The following is a 22,996-nucleotide window of genomic DNA, read 5'->3' as shown; positions in this document are numbered from 1 at the left end:
ACATGGCACGATGGGCGCTACTTTTTTGGCGCCAGCGGCGCCGCCCGCGCCTCCGGTGTATAGATCCAAGGTGAAGTCATTTTTCTATCCCTGGGATAGACGATACACCCAAAATGTCACCTTTTTGGGATTCTGTTTTTTTTTAAGGTTCTCGCTGGCGACCCGCCACACGTTCGTCGAAAAAAAATTGGTGATTGGGGGGGTCGCCAGCAAAAATCAAATTTTTTTTCGACGAACGGGGGGTCGCCAGCGAGAACCTTAAAAATAAACCTCTGAAATTTTAAAAAAGAAAAAAGTGTGAAAATCCCCTTGATTCGAACCAATGGACTTTACGATTATACTATGACTCTTACCATTGAACTATGACTCTAAGGGTTCGAAAATTTATTTGGTGATAATATAAACTTTAATGAAAAATTAATCAGATCAATTTAGAAATATTTATTTCATAATATTGAATGAATGTATAAATCTAAATAGTATATTATCAAAAAAAAATAAAAATAAAAAAAAAATAAAAATAAAAATAAAAAATTAATAATAATAGTACCATCACCACAATTAGCAAATTCAAAAGATATATGAATTGCTATCGATCTCTTTCAAACAAACACATAGAAATTTTGATTAAGTATTTCAAATTTTTATATGAGATAAATATTGAACAGATAAAATATAAAACAATTTTTAATAATAAATATAGATATTTATTTTGTAGCCATTAAAATTTCTCGGCTATCTAATAAAATTTTGTGAGAACGTAATCTTTTCAAATTTAGTATCAATCTTTGGTCTTTTATTGTTCTCTCACATGTTGCTTCTGAAGGTGAAGCGGAGATAACACGAAGGGCGATATCTGCAAAGATTGATACATTGCCATCTCTATGAGAGATTTCTTCCCAACCGTATTCTTGACGTTCTTGAATCATATCATCAGAGAAGATATCATTATCACTATTAATATACGTGTTAAATAGTGTAATAATATCTGTTATTGTTTGACCCGGAATACGAAATTGTTCCAAAATACTTTTGAGATACTGCCTAGCTGCAACAAAATGGTTAACCGGCTGATTTGAACTAGATGTTACATCTGCGAGATCAAGCATAGGAGGGTCAATTGTAGCAGTTACCTGACGAATTGATCCCTCCTCAACCATATCAAGAGAAACTTCAGTCGAACCTTCTTCAAAGATAGAGTCCATATAGATAGATTGAATGTCTTCTACTGGATTAACGAAAGTTACGTTTGTAATATCAAATGAATTAATTGCCGGAGATTCGTTGATCTGCGCTCCGTGGACGAATTTTTGGTTGAAATAATACCTACCTTTCGGTGTAAAAGCGAAGGCTAAGCACCAAAGACCTCCAAAGTCCGATCCAAGGGTATAGTTCAACAACGATCTTGAAAGGATTCCAGCAAAAGGATTGTTGTTGCTGCTGGAAAGGTATTGGAGTGCTTCAATACCCTTGCAAAGCCATACGTAGCAATCAGATATCTTGGTTTTATCTGATTCGAACGTGGAAATAAGCTTCTTGAGAATTGCCAAGCAGTCTCTTAAGAACTTGATGTTTTCAATATCAATACGCGTATATCTTGAAATTTTGTCTTGATACTTGATAATAAACATACAAATATTATAATCATAGATCCACCTGGTGGATACATGCTTTGGACAGAGAGCTCCGATGTCTTCAACATGGATTCTACAAAGAGCTGATATTTCGTGGATATGTTTCACAATTGCTCCTAATGCTACGTCTTTTGTTGTCATATATTGATAACAATTATGAATCCTGTGGCATAAACACGGGATAAACAAGATTTTGAATAACCTTGGGTCATTTGAGTTGTAGAACGATTGATTCCATCCTTTCTGAAAACATTTCAATTGCGCTTTATTGCCATCGCAAACTACACTGCTGATCTTAACATCTCTAATGAAGATTCTGTTAAATCCTTGAGTAAGCGAGTGGATATAATCTTCAGATGTTCCACCATTCATTTGGATTGACTCAACAGGATAGGGCCGCTTGCTTTGCAGAGGATTTGTGAGGGAGAAGTCCAGATTGTGAAACTGCTGAGTCTTCCCCTCATCAATGGCAACACAGGTACAGGCAAGCTTAGCAAACTCATCAACTTTTGCAACATGGATTGAATTTGCAATTTGTATCATTGTTTGCCTTAGTTTGTCAGTTGAAATAGGCTGGTATATTTGAGAAGCTAGTTTATCAACATTGATGTTAACATTGTGTAACTGTGGGAACTTCAATATCATCGAGTCTGCAGTATACATTATAATGGTTTTAACTAGCTTTGTAAACTCTGGGCTTGAGAAGGTATTCAGAGCCAAGTTAAATCTTCCAGTAAATGTAGCAAGCTGTTCATAGATATCCCCTAACGATATAGGTGTAAGCCCTGTTGCTGGGACGTTTTGATAGTATTGATCGATTGTTTGTTGTGATGCTACTTCTCCTGGTGTGCATATGTGCCGTTTGTTTTGGATCCATTTTTTGAAATGATCCTCACGCATTTCTTCCATTGCACAGTGGCATATAGTTCCGTCAGGACGCTTTACTAGTTCATTGCATTTAACATAATATTTTCCGTACTTGTCGCCTGGTTTTTTATATCTAAGATACTGATGCTTAGTACCGACCTCAATGTCTTTATAGTACGTCGGTACTGCATCAATCATTGTTGAAATAATGAAGTGATTACTTAAGCATTTTTATTCTCAATTTGTTTTGAATAAATTCAATTTTTTAATGCATAATTTTTAAAAATTCTCTAATATACCTTAGATATAGATACATTTATTATCAATTCAAAAATTTCAATATAGTTTTGGGATGGGTAGCCCATCCCATATATTCAAATTTTCAATGATTTTGGGTTGGGATTCCCAGACCAGAATAATTTCTAATTATAATTCGTAAAAATATATGTATATCTCATTATTACATCATTTAATATATTTTTAGTTAAATAGTCACTATTTTCACAATTTTTATTATTAATTACTGAACTAAACATGTTTCAAATAGAAAGAGTATAAAAGATAAGTGTTTTTCTAAATGTGTTTCGATAAGAATTATAATAATTGATGGTTTTTACAGCCAAATTTATTTTATTATTTAAATTTCAATGAAAAAAGATAAGAATTTTTTAATAAAAAATTTTTATTAAGAATTTTTTTTGTAAAATTGACACTGGGATGACGATAGGGCTGGGATCTTATCCACCCCGTTCATTTGGGAAAATTGCAGATCTATACTCCGGTGGCTCCCACTGGTGGGGAGGAGACGATAGAAAAAGATATAAATTTTACTAAAAAAATTGAATTTTGGAAATTCTTTTGATTTTTTTGAATGATTTACGAAGAGATTGAACACATTTTGTACTATGAAATATCGTTATTAATAAATTTACTTCTTAAACATCTATTAAAATCGCAATTTTGAATATTTTTATGATTTTTTTTGACCCGATCACTTGCGCCCGCGCCCACTGGGAGGGGTGCTTGTAAAGTATTCAAAAATCAATGTAAACATTTCAATTTTTGCTCCCACCTCCCATTGGGAGGGGGCATATATCTTGTAGCGTTCAAGTTCAAGTGATGAAAGTGCATAAGAAAGCTCCTTAATCATACCGATAGAAACAGCATTAGGGGCGCCAAATGGCGCTCGGTGATGTTTCCCATAAAAGCTTAATTTCAGGTATCCATAATCATAACCTGTCAGACGCAATAATTCATTAGCACACAATCATCGTTTCTCAATCAAGAAACGAAACGCACGATTGATTATGCTGGCCATTAAATTTTCATATCAAATAATTTACTACTTCAAGAAAAATTAAAGACTATCATCAACCAAAGCTTAAAATTCTCAGTGTTTACAACTCTCATACTTCGAATATGCATATTTCCAAAATAGCATGAAAATTTTTTTCATTTGAGCTCATTTTCTTTTGTTCTATTAACTAATACATGCAGTACAAGCTTGTTATACGTATACTTAATAAGTAAGGTCTTAAGGGAAATAATAAAAAACAATTTTGCTATTAATTATATTAAACAATATTTATTTGTAATTTCGTGATAATTATATTTCTTATTACAAAGTAAAGGTATTTGATATAATGTTTGCCTTACAAAAATGTTTCCTTTGTCTTGCCACCATAGGTATTCTATTTTGTCACTTTTTGCGCCCGCCGTGCCATGTATATAAGAAACATAATTTTTTTAAGGATACCCTTACGTGTCAGATTTTTTGCGCATACGAAGAAGTCATGCTAGACATGAGCTATAAACCTGAAATTTTAGCAACATATTTAAAACTTTTTAAACTACAATACACTTTAATATTCAAGAACAAAAATATTCTTTTTAGAAATTACATAATTATTTTATGTGAAATCTATATAAAAACATATTTTGCGAGCGTAACTTTTTTCTTTATAAGCACCTTATATGACTGATAAACTGTGAAGGCACATAATTGTTAATTCATAGAGTTGATATGTTTCCAAAATTGAGAGGAAATTTGAAAATTGAATACCCTTTCAATTCAATTTTCAAAAGATATCAGCTCCTTCAATAATTGAAGGACGATTTTGATCATTTGCTCTTAAAACAAGTATGCCATGGAGAAAAAAGTTACGCTCGCAAATCTGAAATATAACTATCATATAAAAAAATTAAATTTCTAATTTTTTACTCTATAGATATTATTGGCCACTTGTGTAATGCATAAAAGTTTATGTCATATGCATACATTTGGAAGTATGGGAGACGAGGGAAATTACTTCTATGAGGCACTAGGGTTTTTAAAAATTTCTCTATCGGACTCACCATTCAATTTCTCGAAAATTAAAAAAAAATCAATAATAGCTAAAATGTATTATGCATAACAAATTTTAATGTTACACGGTATTTTTTGAACTTCATGACATGAATTTTCTTTATATTATTTTTTTTTGGATTTTCTATGATTTATGCGATAGGCTGGAACAACATTGTAAGTGCAATGATATCATTTATAGAGAAATCTAAAACTTCAGCATTCAGAACTCGCAACCACAAAAATATTCATTTGCTAAGTAAGTAAAGTTGATTAAGTTCGACACTTAGCTTTTATACGTAAAACCAAGTGTGTATTGTTATTTCTTGTTAAATTATTGAGAAAAAAATAAATTGTAAGAGAAACGATACTGATTATTGAAATAATATTGAGGGTAGCTGCAGATTTCTTCATTAACATGCCGGAAATTTGTTAATCTTGGTTTTCTATCATAAAATCTGTCGAAGAATCTAAAAACGGAGATATGAAATAGAGATCATGTAAATCTAGAGTATCCTGTCAGAAAAATAGACTAAGCATGTAACCCTTTTTTGGTCATAAACACTTTTTACCACTTAGTCATACAGATGATCATTAAATTTAAACGAGCACTTTTTGTCAGAATTTATTCTTTTACAAAGACAGAAGATTTTAGTATTATTTAATATTAGTGCTGTAGCAAAATTCAAAAAACGGTGAAAATTCAGTGAATTTTTGAATTTACATTTTTTTCGACATTTTTCTTGATATATCCATGCACATTAAGAACACAGCTTTGATACGCTTAAAAAAGCATATTTCATATGAAATTGTTAAAGAAATAAACAATTTATATAAAAATTGCACTTATGGGCAGTTTAGATATATAATTTATATATAACATATATACAAATCCATAGACAAAGTGCAATAACTACAATGTTGTAGAAAATTACAGCAGAAATACTGACTTTTTGAAGGATAATAAGAATTCTTCTAAATGTTGTATTTTTATAATTTGATTGATTTTTTTTACTATTTCATTAATCTTTTATGAATAATAATTATTTTTAATATATGTGCTATTAAAATTTCAAATTTTGACTAATATATCTAAGTTATCTGAACGAAACATTTAGAAAATATCATACTTACATTGAAATAGCAAGTAGAGCATATTAATAGCAAGTTTCTTGGCTTTATATCTATCATCTATTGTTGTTTGATCAAACAAAATTCACTCTATTATATGGTGTCAATTAATTAAAACAATTTTTAATAGTTATTTATTTAGTGCGAATAAGTGCAAACTCATAAATGAATAACTTAATAGTAGAAATGAATTATCTGATATAAATCTCACATTTTGTCCATCAGAAATACTTTAATTGCATACGCATAACTATTAGTAATACGTCTGGAGTGTCAATTAATAACAATCCCACAACAAGTAAAATTCAGATTTTTATTAAACTTATTTTTTCCTAAAAGTTTTCTCAAATTACTCTATATACATATGTGGATAAAATAATAGTAATATTGTAAAAAATTAGATAATTTTTTTTATTTGAGAACCTCTCAAAAGTTCATTCAATTTATCAATTGTTTCAGTTTGATGTATATTCATTTCTGGAGCCTAAAACTTTAGCAATCATGACAATATCATATTCTCTTTCTAACTACGCAATGTAAGGGTATCCTTAAAAAAAAAATAAAGGTGACCAAACTATTTTTTGAAAGTCCGCCATAACTTTAATGGTACTATTTCAGCGTGTACAATGAATACAAAAATTCTAAGAGTGCCACATAAAATAGTACTTTAGACTTGAGTTAATGCTACCAAGCAAATGTTAAAAAGATGACTTTAGTGTTTTGATAATCAAAGATTAAAATCATTATTGTCTAAATCAATAATCATAACGACAGAAGTTAATGTTTTTTCATCAGTGCTTTAAATCCACTTTTAAAAGTATACCTCAAAAATCAAAATATCAAAAAAAATTGGCCGATAGGTTTGGCTTTAATTTTTGTCTGCTTTTATGATTTGATATGGATGTTATAATTTTAAAAGTTGAGCCAAATTCACCAATAGATTTTTGAGATTTGCAAATACTCAATAATTTTCAGAGTGTTATCTTTTATTAAAAGAACTATTTGGTTTCAGTATCATATAAATTGATATTTACTTTCTATTTGAACCTTCATTTAGCTAATGATTTAATAATACAGATTTCATCTAGTCCTTATAAGAGAATTTTGAATTTGTTATAATAAAAAAACAAACAGATATAGCTTACACTTCTATAATAAAGATACCTTTTATAGAAATCAGTATGAAATGTGTTTTGGCTTATTGGAAGCATATCAGACATAATCGCCATAATCAAAAAATCTATATACCCAATAAGTAATAAATTTGTCGATATAGATTTTCCATAAAATTAGTTTTTAGTCTGATCTTAAAATAAATTTAATTTTTTATAAAAAAAATCACATTTAAAAGTACCTTTTTAGTAGCTCGAAATTATAGATCCAAGGTGATGTGATTTTTGCATCCCTGGGATGGACGATACACCCAAAGTGTCACCTTTTTGGGATAACATGAATTTTAAATATCATGAGAGTTCTGCAAACCATATGCACAATATCTATTCAGCCTGACTTCTTGTATATATGAGTTAGACTTCTTAAATATTGTGCTTGGGGCGATATAAGCATTTCCGAGATTACCATCGTGCTCTATAGTATGCTACTTCTCCCTGGTTCTAGCTCAGTTCCAAGGATATTGGCGTTCAAGGATTTGGCAAGGTCCTTCCGAAGTCTCTCATTCGATGAGAGATTTCGGAAGAATCTTGCCTTAAAGTACTCCAACTCTTGTTCTTTTGTTCCTAAATAGTGAGAAAAGTTATTTGACTACTTAAGGTAGAGATTATCCGAGGTCCCTCATTTGATGAGAGGCCTCGGATAATCTCTGCCTTAAAATTGTACACTTGTAGTCCATGAGAGTGTAAGTATACATTGATAGGACAGCTTTCTTCTGAAGTCTTAGATTTGATGAGAACTCAGAAGAAACTTTCATATTTTATAGTAAAAGGAGTTTCAGGAGCTCCAAAGCTCCCTTTCGTAAGGAATAGGAGCTTTGGAGCTCCTGGTTCGTAGATGTGCTTCGCATCTTTCATCAGCAAAGGACATTTACCATCTGGGACTCTGTTGATGGAGACTCAGGAGCTCCAAAGCTCCCTTTAGTAAGGATTAGAAGCTTTGAAGCTCCTGGTTCGTAGACGTGTTTCGCATCTTTCATCAGAAGAGGCCCAAATGGTAAATAGCCTCTGCTGATGAGCTTCAGGAGCTCCAAGGCTCCCTCTCGTAACGATTAGGAGCTTTGTAGCTCCTGAAGGTAAGGTAGGATTGCTCTGATCTCTAATCAGTAGATGCCATGCCTCATTATGAACTCTACTGACAAGAGATCAAGAGCTCCAAGGACTCCCTTTTTAGTTAGTGGGCGTTCTCACCATTTAGTAGGATTGCTGATCCTACTAATGAAGTGATCACTTAGTATACGTTTTGAATAAATTGAATTTTTTTAGAATTTAGTATTTTTATACACATCACATGTATATTATAAATACATAAATATATTCTTTAATTCAAAAAATTCAATTCGGTTTTGGGATGGGTATCCCAGCCCCAAGTATTCAATTTTATTCAATTTTTAAAGAATTTTGGGTTGGGATGCCCAGACCAAAAAACGCTTTATATTTTGATGTGTAGATACGTATGTGTGCATCATTGTTGTGTTTATATTATGTTTTTAATGAAAAAAAAATCTGATTCAAAAAAAATTATCACTAATTAGTTGATAATATAAAGAAAAATAGATAAATTGTATGTTTTGAGAGTATTTATCCACATTCACTCATATGAATTTCATTAAATAGTGTCTTTTTACTCCCAAATTTATTTTGAATTATTGAAATCAAAGAAAAAAAATCAGAAAAATTTCTCGAAATTTTTATTTTCAAAAAAAATTTGGATTTTATATTGAAAACTGACACTGGGAGGACGATAGGGCTGGGATTGGAGATACCCCGCTCACTTGGGAAAAATACGGATCTATACTCGAAATCCTGTTGGTGGATTTCGGGCGTACTTCAAAATTAGCTTTTCTTCTACATATGCAAGCTATATTTTAAATATGGGGCAAATCGGATCGGCGAAAGGAGTTTAGTTACCTTTAAAAAAATATGAATTTAATATTAATTCCTCCATTTTGATGTTTGAATTGACTTTGAGAATAGTACAATAGGAATATCATTAATCACATCTTGTTCTGGTAAATATGATTTAGTGATATGATTTCATCGAAATTTCAAAAAAAAAAAACAATCAATGTTAATATATGTTTGTCTTAATAGTAATTGGCCTTTTTGAATACTTCTTAGCATGAATCTTTCAAAATTCTGGTGGAAAATGGAATTTGTTGGATATTTTCCAAAGTCTTTTGAGTTGATTGAATTTTTCTAATAAACCGAAAAGTTTATATCAAAAAAGGATAATAAAAGAAATGTCTAAATAGATTTGACCATCTTGAGAAGAAAAAAATCATAATTTCAAGACCCCAAAAATGATGCAACGTCAAAAACCGAAATTCATCCATTGTACAAATTTATACTCTTTTAATGGACATAATATTTTATCGATTAATGTATTTGATAACAATTGAAATTTATGATTATTCAAAATTGAGAAGTTTTAACGAATCTTAAAATTCAATTTTGAAAAGTGAATTAAAGTTTTATTTACCAGACAATATATTGGTGACTCAATAAGAATGATTTCAGTATGGATCAAAAATTGAGATATATTGGCAAATTCAATACTAAAGAAAACTTCACACTATTCAATTGGGAATTTGAGTGTTGAAGCTATAATCTTGATATACATATTGAAAGTTCTATATGGAAAGTATATTTTTACAGGCAATTTCAACAACCTTTTGAAAAATATCCATAAAATTGTAACGTTTGATAAAATTTATACAGGATATTTAAGAGGAAACAGAAACACGTTACTCTGAAATATTCCGTATAAATTTATTGTTTTAATTCCATTTAATTATTAAATCTCTTTTTTAAACTTGAATGTCTCAATGGATAATTTGACATTTTTGAAAGGAATTAAGACTTTTGAATATTTCATTCATAAATTAAGGGAATTTCTATAATACTTTGGTCTACCTTATTGTCATATCTGTTTCTTTATTAAATGAAATAAAAAAAATTGAATTCTTCGCCTGTTTTTTAATATTTTGAATTTTATATTAAATTGTAAATTGTAAATTTTTTATGAAATTAAAAACATTCAGCAACATTTATGCAAAGACAAAATTCTTAAAAGACAAAGATATAGTTATCCTCTCAAATTTCAATTATGAATTCATTCAAAAAAAATCAGGTCATAAATTTCATTTTTATGATCATATCATGCTAGTTTTGATATATGTTAATTATTTATCTTTCACCAAACACAAAATCTCATGTCCATTATTGAATACTTCTCTCACAATTTTTCAGAGAATTCGACCCATGATTTTAAATTCATTATAGAAATTATTTGAGTGCAACGGTATTTGAATTTATAATTCTTAATTTCCATGCTAATTAATATTATTTAATTACCCATATACAATTTAAACGAAATATTTTTACTCAAATTGTCAAACGGAATTCATTTTTTTAAATGATGAGAAGTGCACTTGCGTTTAGTCATTTACTCTCCAAAGAAGTAATTAATAGCAGCTCTCCAGTTGTTTCGGACAAGAAATTAATATTCTCTGAGGTAGATGATGCTAATGCCCCTGAAATTGTAAAAACAATAATCGAAAATGGAATTACAACTATAGTTTATAGCATTTCCGATGCGGATGTTTTTGATATGCTGGAACCGTATATATTAATGGTTGAAAATTTAGAAATTGATGAATATCCAGGAGATACTTTATATTTAAATCATGAGTATTTACGAAATCTAAAATCTATTACAATTCCAGGAACTATCCAAACTATTGGACAATCTTGTTTCCAATATTGCAAATTTACAAGTATTGATCTGAAAAATGTTACAACCGTTTTAGGCGCTGCATTTTTTGTGTGTAGAAATTTAGAAACAATTGTCGCACCTAAATTAATTAATATTAATAGTCAATTTGCTGATTATTGCTTCCAATTAAGTTCCATTACAACAGGTGAATTAAGGAGTATTCCAGCTCAGGCATTTAGACAATGCAGAAAATTATCAAGCATAAACATTTCAAAAATAACTACAATTGGTGAAGAAGCTTTCAGATATTCAGGTATTACTTCAATTTCAATTCCAAAGGATTGCACAGAGATTGGCAAATATGCTTTTGAAAATAGTGCATTAACATCAATTATATTTGATGATAGTCAAACCAGTGAAATAAAAATAAATCAATATGCATTTGCAAATACATTTATTTCAAGCATTTATTTACATAAAGCTGTGAGACATTACATGTTCTATACAGGCTATCTATGTGCATATTGCAGCAAACTAGAAAATATTACTTTTCATAGTTCGATAACAAGCATAGAAAGTCATTTTGCATACATGTGCACAAATCTTAAGAGTGTTGATGCAAAAGGAATCACAAGAGTCGGAACGAGTGCATTTGAAATGTGTATTAATTTGGAGTCTGTAACATTTGAAAAAGTAACTAGATTTGGTTATAACTGCTGCAGATATTGCTCCAAACTTAACGCAACTTTTAATAATAATGCAGCAATTGTGTTCGATTGGAGTTCATTTGCATTCTGTGAGAAACTTTCATTTGACTTGATGGCAGAAAATTGGCAATTAGATCTGAAAACATTTTTTGGTTGTAATGGTTTCACTAGCTTAAAATTAGGATCTCAGCTCAAAAGTTATGGTACATTCAAAGGTTGCATGGGACTCAAAAGTGTCGAGATTTTAGGAAGCATTACATCAATCACAGAAAATTGCTTCCAAAATTGCACAAACCTTGAAAGTATAAGTTTCACTAGTAATCTCACATCAATTGGATATTCAGCATTTGCATCAACTGCATTAAAAGGAAAATATGATTTTACAGGAATTCATTTAGGATACTATGCATTCGAAAATACAAAAATTGAAGAAGTTACTATTGGTACTGGCGAATGTATGGTTTTCGAAAATTGTGCCAATCTAAAAACGGTTAATATAAATAGTAGTAATTTCATTGTTGGACCTTTAATTAATACTATTAATGTTGAATTCAAATTTTTAAGCGGTGGTGAAAATATCACCATGGATAATAACATTTTATTATATAAATTTACAGATAATACCGGCACTTATAAACATTTAGTAGGATTTCTTCCAAATTATAATGAAAAAACAATAACAATTACTGATTTTTCTTCAATTCATCCATATGCATTTTCTTTATGTGATAAAATTACAAAAGTGATTATTGATGGAACAAATGTCTTAATAAAAAGAAATGCATTTTCATATTCTAATGTCAAATCTATTGAAATAAAGAAAATTGGACAAACATATATCCCACAGTCTATGTGCTCTGGTAAAAGCAAAATCCAGAAAATAGTAATTCCAGAAGGAGTAACATCCATAAGCTCGTTTGCATTCTATAGTTCCACCGAATTAACCAGTGTGAAATTACCATCATCTATAAGAATCATTTCAGATCGTGCATTTTATTATTGTATTAAATTAAAGTCAATAGATCTAAGTAATGTTGTTTATATTGATAATAAAGCATTTTCTGAATGTGAATCATTAAACGTTGAATTTTCGGAAAATTTGAAAGATATCTATAATAACGCATTCGAAAATACAAATGTAAAGAATGTTATCTTTCCTAATTCTCTTCAATTTCTTGGAATACATCCATTCCAGAATTGCCGGAATTTGAAGTCAATTAAAGTTGGAAATGGAATTACTTGGATTGATAGGATTGCAGTTGATTGTCCAAAATTGGAGAAAGTTATTTTACCATCAACAATTGTGAATATTTCGAGTAATTCGTTTGATAATAGTCCTTCAGTTGAAGTTGAAATTGATTCTGGAAATCCATATTTTGAAGCACATGATCATGTAATAATCGAAAAATCTACGAAGATTGTTATTGCATCATATGGAACATTACCAAAAGAATATGAAGTTCCAGATGGTGTTGTATCTATAAGACAAATTTCAACTAATAAACACTCTGAAAAAGTACAAAATGATAATGTTTATCTTGGAATTTCTGCAGCCATTATTAAATATCCAAAGTCAATGAAATATTTTGAAAGCGTAAAACCATATTTGATATGCAGCGATTCCGAAGCGATATTATTGGAATTTTACAGTGCTAAACCTTATAAGGATTGTAAAACGAAACTTCCCGACTATTATTACTGGAGATTCAACCGCGGTATGACTACTGCTGAAATTGTACTTACAGTAATATTAGTTCTCATTGTCGTGGCAATAACTACTTTAACCATCGTATATTTTGTATGCATCAAAAAAAGGAAAGTAGTTGATGAGCAAAATCCATAATTTTTTTTTAAATTTCAGCCATAATAAACTCAATTTTTATCTAACCATTTATCTATTTATTATCATTATTAATTAGAAATCATGGCCTATTTCATCTTTCTTTTTAAATTAAAAAGAAAGATGAACAATTACAATTATACTAAATTATATTTAAGTCTAATCGTTTTATCTATAAATATTAATATTTGAATGTTCAGTATTTAAACATACATGGTTCAAGAGGATAGTTGTCATCGTCCCATCGTAAATATAATATATCAATACTTAAATAAACAAATAATGATATTTTAAATTACACAAATAAATAAAATAAAAACTTATATAATATAATTACAAAAAAAAAATAAAATAAAATAAATTAGAACCATGGAATAGCAGTAATTGGTTGACCTTTTTCTGTCATAGCTTCTTCAATCACCTTCTGTACGTCTTTGTGCCATTGTATTGCTTCTTCTCTTCCAATTGCACTTCCTTCCACTGGAGAAACATTCAAAATTGGTTCGATTTGGTATTCTCTGTCTGCAACAACTTCTTCTAGTGTTCCTTTCTCAGACATTATCTCTGCCAATGCGCAGACAGTTTCGTAAGACTGCACGAAAGCCCCTGCAGCTGCTGCGAAAGACAAAGCCAAAACTCCAGGCGGATTGTAGCCACACAATCTCACAATATTTGGTGACAATCTGAATGAAGAAGACTGTTCTAAAGCAGAGATATGAGGAACAATTGCTCCAGAAGCAGGACAAATAACTAATTCTTCCAATCCTGGATAAGAAGTTCTCAACAACAAAGATCTAGCACCGTAAAATCCTTGTGCAGAAACATAACTTTGTCTATGATGTAAATATCCAACAGGAGTTGCAGAACTAATGACGTGTCTTAACAAAGAACAGCCATCATGTTGCAATGGCATTGTTGATGGTTCGCAGTTGAATGTCGTGTCATAGACAGAACGAAGAGAAGTAACTCTTTCATTGAGTAATGTTATCGCGAATTGTCCAGTAAAAACAGTTTTGTTCGCTACAGAAGGAGGGAATTGTCTCGAGAACATCTGGTAATTACTGGAAGCAACACTTGTCAACACGTTCTGCGATTGCGAGGCAACAACAGCAGCGTATTTAGGAAAGACGTCCAATTTGTTTATCAGCAAATATTTGTAGTTTCCTTCTTTCGTCAAACATTTAACTGATAAAACTTTGTCGCCAAGCCAAAGAACTTCTGTTGTAAGCATTATAACGTCTTGTGCGAGTTCGTCAACAGAAGTTATGACATGGTTGGCTGATTGTATCAAATGATATACTTTTGCATCGATTTCCGGAATTGTTTCATCTGCTTTTAATATTTCTTTCGCGAGTAACAAAGCGTCTGATTTTTCAACTTTCGCTTTGAGTTCGAGGAGTGAATCTGTTGTCTTTAAACTTATTCCACTGTCCGCAATCACTTTGGCGATGTTGTCTTGGTTGGAAGATCTTTCTGTAACATTACAAGCGGATTGAACTTCTTCACTTGTCATAGATCTCAACAAAAGTAACAATTGAAGACATCTTCTTTGTCTGTCTCTTGATCTGATGTCTACAGTGAACAGTTCTGTCAATATGGAGTTCATCTGTTGATGTGAAGAAATCAAGGTTTTTCCTTGTTTTGTTTCTTGTAATTTTGCCAAAAGAGAATTCAAGTTTAATGTCATCGCTAATCCAACAATTGCGCTCAAGTTGTCTTCGATAATTCTGTATGCGCGTTGATAGAAATAGTCATCATCGCATAACTTAACTAATGATGCCATTAAACCTTCAAAAAGTGACGAATTTTCTTTGACAAAAAGTGACAAATTTTCCATATAATTCTGAACTTTTGATTCACGAATTAAAATGAGCAATCTTGCCAAAGCCTCGAATCTTCTTTCAGGACTGATGAGCTGGTTGAAAGCTAAGACATGGCTGTAACCTCCAATCGCTGACTGAAGGAGTTCATGAGAAAAGTTCATTGCGCACAAATTGTAGAACAAAGTTGATGATTTCGCCCATTCTTCAGCATCCAAATGTGCGTATTGAACTTGGGAAGTGATTGTTCTTGAGAACTCTTCCATAGACTGTTTGGATACAGCAACCAATCCGCTCTTATGATAGCCAGCAATTGATCTGAAGAGCTTCGATTTCGGAGAGATCAAAAACAGAGGTTCATTTCCATCAATTTCTGCTTGATTAAATTGCTGAGTGTTCGTGATTTGTCTGAAGCAATTTATGAAGGCCGGATCGATGGATTTGACTAAGTTTGGAGAGAACAAGTCGAAGATGTGTCCTCTAGACATTTCATCATTGTATTTGGCAGCGGACAATGCAATAATTGTCCTTTCTTTGATGAACATCGTTGGTTCTTTTTTGTTTCTCAATAAAACAGTTGACAAATTCACTAATCGATTGTAATCATTCGCTCTCCTTTCTGGATCGAAATCTCTTATTGGAAGAAGGAGATTATAAGCGCATGAATCGAGTTCATCACTTTCAAAGCCCAATCTAATAGAAGTCATCAATGTTTTCTCATCTTGTATCATGTGTGATGAAATTTCTCTCATCAAAGAAACAAATTTCGATTCAGTTGACAATGGCTCGGAAATTACATTGATTGCTGTGGAATATTTACCAAGCATTGCAAGAGCTGCAGCTGCAGCATCGTGTACAGCAATGTGTTTGTGGGAATATGAATACAAACAGTCGTAAGGCAAAAATTTCTGGAATTTTCTCGGAGGAATCGATGTGTCTTTGTTGACAGTTTCAACAGCTGTGTGAAGACCACAATCATGAGCTAATTTGAGGAGAGTTACTGGATGAATAGGAAGTATTCTGCTGATAATAGAAGATGTCAAAGCAACAAGAACTTCGTGATGCATTCTCTTGGATTTGACGTTCTTTATTCGTTCAGCAAAAGTGGAAATAACTGTTTGACTTCTTCCGGAATCGATGAATCTGCAGAGAACTCCGTAAAGAAGATGAGAACCAATTTTAGAGAGCATTGGTCCGAAACCTAACAAAGTAACACTTTCCGGTGATTCTTCACAGCTCAACAAAGCCAAAACAGGTAAATACATGTCATTCCAGATTCTTGGATCGATTTTTTCAATCAAAAACTGCAATCTGTCTTTAGGATCATTTGGTAACAAAGCCAAAATGTCCATGACATTTGAGATCCTCATTTTAGGAGTGTTTATACTTGCTAAAATGACTAAGATCTCAACACAGATTGGAAGGAACTGTGGATTCTCTTCTGCGACCTTCAAAACTTCATTTATTAAATCAGGAACAGCATCTCTTGGTTCGAAATCGATCTTCCAAACCAATTGTTTGAGGAAATGAAGTTTAATTTCGACAGGAATGTTCTTCATCCTTGCAACAGAATAAGATATAGTAACTAAGTAATTGGATGTTACTTGTATATCTTTGATTCTGTCGAAGATAAAGTCGATGTATTCCATCATGTCAGTTTGAGGAACTTCCTCAATAAACATGATATAAAATGAAATCCAAAGTTTGTGGCAGATGCATTTGAACTGATTTAATCTGAGAATTGTCTCTACAATTGTGTCCCAGATGTATTTCAGTTTATCCAATCTCTGGAATGAAGGAGTAACTCTTACAACAGTTCTGCAAACTCTTGCAACTCTATCTCTTATGTTTATGTTGAAGTTCTTGCAAACCCATTTGAAAGCATCATCCAAATACCTCAAGATATTGTCTGTTTGATGTCTGACAATATAATCTAAAATGTAGTCGTAAAAGATTAAATCTGTGTGTACTTTTGGTTCGCATAACAACAAAAGAGATTTTTGGATGAATTCATCTTTGATTCCATCGATTTCGAGTTTGCAAGCAGCGGCAACCATGAACAAAGAGTTTGGTGTGAATGAATAAGCAGAAATTGCATCGAAAACCCTCTTTGGATACAAATCTGGTCTTTCTTCAACGATGTATTCGCATAAACCATGGATAAACTCGGAAGGAGCGAATAAAGGTGATGTTGTTCCTAACAATGGCTCTAATACTTTCATGGCAAAGTCACAGCCAATGTTAACAAACAAAGTAATCTCGCGTTCACTTGGTTTCGCTCTCTTCACAAATTCTAAACATTTTGTGAATAAACCGTCAAATTCATTCAATTCTGATTCTCTGAATTGTTTGATTTTTTCCAAGTTCTTTTTAATGAAAAGAACCAAACTTGCAATAACAGAGAAAGGCAAGAGATTGAGGAGTGTTGGTATATTCTGGAATACTTCAATCAATATGAGTGTATCTCTTATTGTTGAGCATTTATCGTGTGTGAAATATACCAAAGCTTGAATGAATTCGTTTGGAGGATTCTGGTACAATTCAGTCTTCATGTTGAAGAACTGGTAATAGAGGTTCTTGTAAGGATCATCGAAATACTTCGAGTAAGACAACAACTGTGCTCCGACATTGTAAAAAACAACATCAGGTAGCATTCCGTAAGAATTCAACTTCAAACAAATTTTCAATGCGTACAATTCTGTTTGTGGATCTCCGGATTTCATTCCTTGAATTACTAATATAACTAAACGACTTAAGTTTGATGTTCTTGGAGGTCCTCTCTTCAACAAACTCAAGAAACAGCGAAGATGAGTACATAATGTGTCTTTTTCTGTTTTATTGAAGATCATTCTCCAAATGGATTGAATGAAATCAGGATCACATTTGCCGCAATGAAGAATTGCATGTGATACTAAAATGTAGTACTGCGTATTCGATAAACTTATCTTTGATTTCACGATTTCGCCTAAGAAAGTTGCCCAAAAATCAGCTGGTAATCCTTCAAAAGCAATTCTAATGAATTCATAATAAGTTCTCGTGTGATAGAACATCGCGTTCTGGAACAGTTTCGCGAAATCAATTATAGATTCAAATGTCGCATTTTCTTTAATTATTTTGATATAAGAATTCGCGATTTGTTCCAAATTTGCGTAAGAATTCTCGTATTTTCCTTCTTGGTTCGTGAATTCCGAAAGCATCTTTGAAAACATCGATCTGATCAATGTAGGATATTCAGCAGTCCATGCGAATCTCTGATAAAGAGATAACTGGTAAATCATTGTGCAAACGCTTGGATGTAATGTTGAATATTTCTTGTAATTCTTCAAATATTCAATCAATGCGTTAAACAACTTATTTGATTTATCCAAAGCGATGCAATCAGTTAAAATAGAGAAAACTGTGTTTAGATTTCCTAAATTCACAGTGAAAAAGATTTGTATTGTTTGTCTTGGGAAACAAGAAAGGAATTTCCAAATGTACTTGAGAATTATCGCTCTGTAAGGAACTTGTTTTGATGCTAATAAGTTCATTGTAACAACAATGAATCTCTCTAAGTATTGTGCCTTGTTTGATGAATCTAATATGATGTCTTGGACTGGTTTCAACTGTATAAAATCTCTTACAGTCAATGTTTTGACAACTTGTACGAAATTTGTCAAATTATTCAATCTTTCCAATTCAGAAAACTGTTCGAAATCGAAGTAATTCTTCATCAATGTGTGTATAACACTGTGAGGTATTTTATCAGGGTGTAATTTCATCAATCTCCTGTAGAAACAGCAGTTTGCGATGTACTTTCCTTGTACTTTTGTCATTTCTTCTGGTGTTGATCTTGGATTTGTTGACTCGTTTGAATAAATAGAGCCAATTAATCTCGATGGATTATTACAGTATTCATCGATTGTTGAGGCGCAGATCTGGCTTTTCTCCCTGTTGGCGGCGAAACTCTTGAATTTGCGGATTGCGGAATTGCTTAAATAAGTAATTCTGCTTGTCATCGTGTTGCAAAGGAAGAAAATGACACTTTGTGGCAAAGTTTGGTTCCTTTGTGTTGGCTGGTTATTGTTTGGATTAACTAGTGAATAGAACTCATTCCTGTGCACGAGTTCTGTTATTAATGTGTTCCTTCTAAGAAGCTTTTCTTGTGGTTGAAGTGAACTGACCAAATTTTTGACTTTTTCTGCCAAAAGAACAGAATCATCGAAATTCAGAGGAACTCCAATTGCCATTTGGAAACAGACTTGTTGTGACTGGCAAACATCATCATTGTTATTGAAAGTATTGATAGGAATGAAGAGATCTGGCCTAGGAATGCCCATTTTCCTGATTCTCTTGCATAAAATATGTGGAAAACAAACTGGTCGTTGTGAAAAAGTGTCATTAACTAAATCAATGAATCTGTTTTTGTTTTCAAGGGACTGCATCTCGAGATATGACTTAAAGAACTGGTTGATGACAGAGAAGAACTCACTGTCTATGTTAGTGAATACATTGGACTCGTAAATGAACAATTTAATGTAATCCATCGTTACCAAATTTTTGAAATATTTCATGTACAATGTCAATATCAATGTCAAAAGATGTAATCTATTCGTGTTCGGTTTGGCAAAGACATCATTAAGAGTCTTGGACATGAAATCAATCGAATACTCCGATGAAGAAACATAACTTAAAATGGAATCTGCAATTTTGTACATGATTGATGAGATTTGAGACCTGTTTGATGCGGCAAGTGAACAGATTTCAAGGAAGAACACGTTGGAGACACTTTTAATCATAAGATTTCCAACAATATGTACTAAATTCTTGTAATATCGTTCAAGATCTGTCAGAAATCGCGAATAAACGATGCATTTCATAAGTAAACCTAAGAGATCTTGGATCAGTTCGCTCTGGTGATTGAAATCGCCTGTTCTGTACTTCAGAATGTCAATGCAACGTGTTACATACTGAAATGCAAAGAATGCGTTCTGTTCTGAGTCCGTGTAGTTGGAAATAATGGCCTTGGTGCATACAAGCATATCTACATCACCGTATTTGATGCCGCAGATCTCTGTAAACTGCTCTTTCGGATTAGTGTAGATATGAGGAATCAAAGGAAGGATTCGCTCAACGCTACGTGCACTTTGCTTCGAAAGGAGATGTAAATCATTGACTAATGCGCTGGCTGTTTCAATAAATAATTCATCGTTTACATCAACTTTGCCTTGGGAGTAGTTGATAGTGAAGATATCTGAGAAAATAATTGCTGCTTTCGAAATTATCTCAGAATCTGTCGAATTGAAAGCGACTCTGAAGATTTCGAGATTTTGCATTAATTGGGACTTCTCTAAGTCAAGACTGAGTACTTCTAAGAATACTGGCAGGGCGGAGAACTTGTTGGATTCGACCAATTCGAAGAAAATCGATTGTTTCAACCGACCAAATAAGGAATCTGATGGTTTTTGGCCTTCTGCCTTCTCAATCAGGTAACTATACAACGAGGCATCTGTCTTGACTGTGTTGAAAACGTCGTAAAGGTTAGTTGCCCTTCTGATTGTTGTATAAATTGAAGTTAGAATGAATCTTTGGAAAGATTTGAGCTGTCTTAAGAGTTGTGGATGGTACTCTCCATCCTTCCTGCGGCAGAACCTGATAACGAAGGCTAAAACCTTTGGAATTGCACATGCATCTAAACGATCTTCAGATAACATGAACTTGATGTTCTCAGAAACATAGGAATAGAGGTATTTGACGATTGCTTTGAGGAAAACATCGCTTTGGCTGATCTGCTGGAAAACATCGAAGAATAATAAGGAAATTTTATCGTTTTCGATGTAATGGATAAGGATTTTCGCCATTTCTGTGCATACGTCGTTAATAAAATCACGTGGAGTATGCAATAAAACGTTAATAAACGAAGCATGAATATTATCAATGGCTTTGATCAATCCTTTCAAGCGAGACTCAGTTATCATGAGTCCCAGATTATTCTTCTTGAAGAGAACATGGTTGAATTCGAATGATTTCAGCTCTGTTAATTTTTGAGAAATATTTACGACAAATTTTGTCCAGATTTGAGCGGATTTGATGAAGTAAAATAGTTCTGATTGGTATTCTTTGGAATTCGGAATCCTTTCTGCAATATTTTTAGAGAAATTGGAGTGAAATGCAAGAAAACTTGTTGTTTTTTCAGTCATTTTTGTTAGGATGTCAATTTCTTCATTGAACCATAACATGGCTGTCTCAAGTGATGATGTTTGGCGTTCTTTTATTAAAGTATATAATGTTTTATCAACAAATACATCAGTTGTCTGCATATAAGTTTGCATTGAAAATCCGTAACGTATTTTCCTAAAAGTTCCTTCTTTATCTTCTGTAATATTAGGAGATAAGTAAATTCCGTAAATTGTTTTAACTGTTTGGAAGTAGAGCGTAAAATTCGACTGTAGATTTGATATAAAGAAGAATAGTGGCCATTTTATGTTGTTATCGTATTGAGTTAAAATTCTTTCGTTGAATTTTTCAACTGTTTGGCAAACTCTACGGTGGTTTTCGATTTGTTCAACAGTTTTGAGTCCCTGGCAGATGAAAATGAGAAGTCTTGTTCTTGCAGTGTTATCGTTAACGAAATAATAGAAATAAAAGAGAAGGAACCACTGGAATTGGTGGTGTAATTCGTGGTGTTTTGATAGCGGTAATCTTGCTGCATATTTAGTGATCGTGTCAACCTGATTGAAAAAATTAAAAACAACTTGATCATTTTTGCTTTTATCATCGTAGGATGATTTCGTAAGGTGGAACCATGACTGGAATAAAATTAATATTAAAGCCGATGGATGGTTTGCACATGAAGTAAAAAGAGTATCAACTGCGTTAATAAACTGGTCAGCAAGTTGCTGGGTCTTAATAACCTTAAGGAATTGATCAGCAACAAGTATTTGTGGGATGAACAATAAATCATCCATACCAATGTATTCTGGCTTGACTTTGCCAATTGTTTCACTGAATTTCGTGACTAATTCGATAACTTTTTCAGGAGATTCGAGTTGTTTCATTGATTTTGCAAAATATCTTGTAAAGAATGGGATTTCCATTGAGTAAAAATTCTTATTCGTAGAAGATCCAATTGCATCGAGAGTTTGGTAGACATAATCTATGCAGATGTCGCCATGTTGTGACATATCTCCTTTCATGTTATGCATGAGAATAAGAACAGCAAGAAGAAATCGATCTTCGAAATCAAATGGTAAATCACCGAATTGCTCTGGCTTTGGGAATAAAAATAAAGCATGGAGAGCAACTAGAAGACGAGCCATTTCACTTGTTTTGTTACCATTCGTATTTGTTCGGTTAATAAATTCGAATATTTCTTGAAAATCGGCGTTAAGTTCATCCGGAGGATGAAAACACATATCAACGAATCTTTTGCGTAATATACCGATTGTTTCAATGACATCTTCTTTCGAATTAGATGAGAGCTTCTGAAGAAGCGTACTCATGAATGTCAATAAAAATAAGTTTTTTTTTTGGCGCGAAAAATTAGTTGCTCAATTAAGCATCACCAATCGAATAGATAGTTAAACTCCATTTAGAAAACTCTGTTTTGTTTGAAAACGATTAAAATTATTTTCAAATTCTTTTAGAATAAAGATTTTTGGTACAAATTTAAGAACCATATCATAAGGTAAACCAAACACAACATCAACTGAAAATTTAAAAAATTGTTAAAATTGGAAAATATTATAAAAAAACTAGGAGAATTTAGCAAAAATAGAGAAATCATA

At 32.1% G+C, this 22,996-nt stretch overlaps 4 protein-coding genes and 1 pseudogene across 5 annotated transcripts, besides 1 other annotated feature; 1 reads left to right on the top strand and 4 right to left on the bottom strand.

Annotated features, from left to right (window-relative positions):
• Positions 1–707: 707 nt before the first annotated feature.
• On the bottom strand, positions 708–1,631 carry TVAGG3_0273390 (uncharacterized protein; the record flags this gene model as incomplete). Its single annotated transcript, XM_001285736.2, has 1 exon — positions 708–1,631. The coding sequence occupies one exon, from the start codon at positions 1,629–1,631 to the stop codon at positions 708–710; it is 924 nt and encodes a 307-aa protein (XP_001285737.2).
• Positions 1,632–1,836: 205 nt separating this feature from the next.
• On the bottom strand, positions 1,837–2,699 carry TVAGG3_0273380 (uncharacterized protein; the record flags this gene model as incomplete). The annotated part of the gene is made up of 1 exon (XM_051228655.1): positions 1,837–2,699. A coding segment is annotated over one exon (863 nt), but the record flags the coding sequence as incomplete, so codon positions are not given.
• A 4,650-nt stretch (positions 2,700–7,349) lies between these two features.
• Positions 7,350–8,942: a mobile genetic element.
• Positions 7,754–8,003, bottom strand: TVAGG3_0273370 (annotated as a pseudogene). The gene has a single exon. A coding segment is annotated over exon 1 (250 nt).
• A 1,621-nt stretch (positions 8,943–10,563) lies between the features above and the next one.
• TVAGG3_0273350 (leucine-rich repeats (6 copies)-containing protein) lies at positions 10,564–13,413 on the top strand (the record flags this gene model as incomplete). Its single annotated transcript, XM_001579797.1, has 1 exon — positions 10,564–13,413. One exon carries the CDS (start codon positions 10,564–10,566, stop codon positions 13,411–13,413), a length of 2,850 nt encoding a protein of 949 aa, XP_001579847.1.
• Positions 13,414–13,771: 358 nt separating this feature from the next.
• Positions 13,772–22,711, bottom strand: TVAGG3_0273340 (uncharacterized protein; the record flags this gene model as incomplete). The annotated part of the gene is made up of 1 exon (XM_001579798.1): positions 13,772–22,711. One exon carries the CDS (start codon positions 22,709–22,711, stop codon positions 13,772–13,774), a length of 8,940 nt encoding a protein of 2,979 aa, XP_001579848.1.
• Between the last annotated feature and the right edge of the window lie 285 nt (positions 22,712–22,996).

The sequence above is a fragment of the Trichomonas vaginalis genome, chromosome V (genome assembly GCF_026262505.1).
Source record: "Trichomonas vaginalis G3 chromosome V, whole genome shotgun sequence".
Classification (NCBI taxonomy): Eukaryota; Parabasalia; order Trichomonadida; family Trichomonadidae; genus Trichomonas; species Trichomonas vaginalis.
This window is presented reverse-complemented; position numbering and strand designations above follow the sequence as displayed.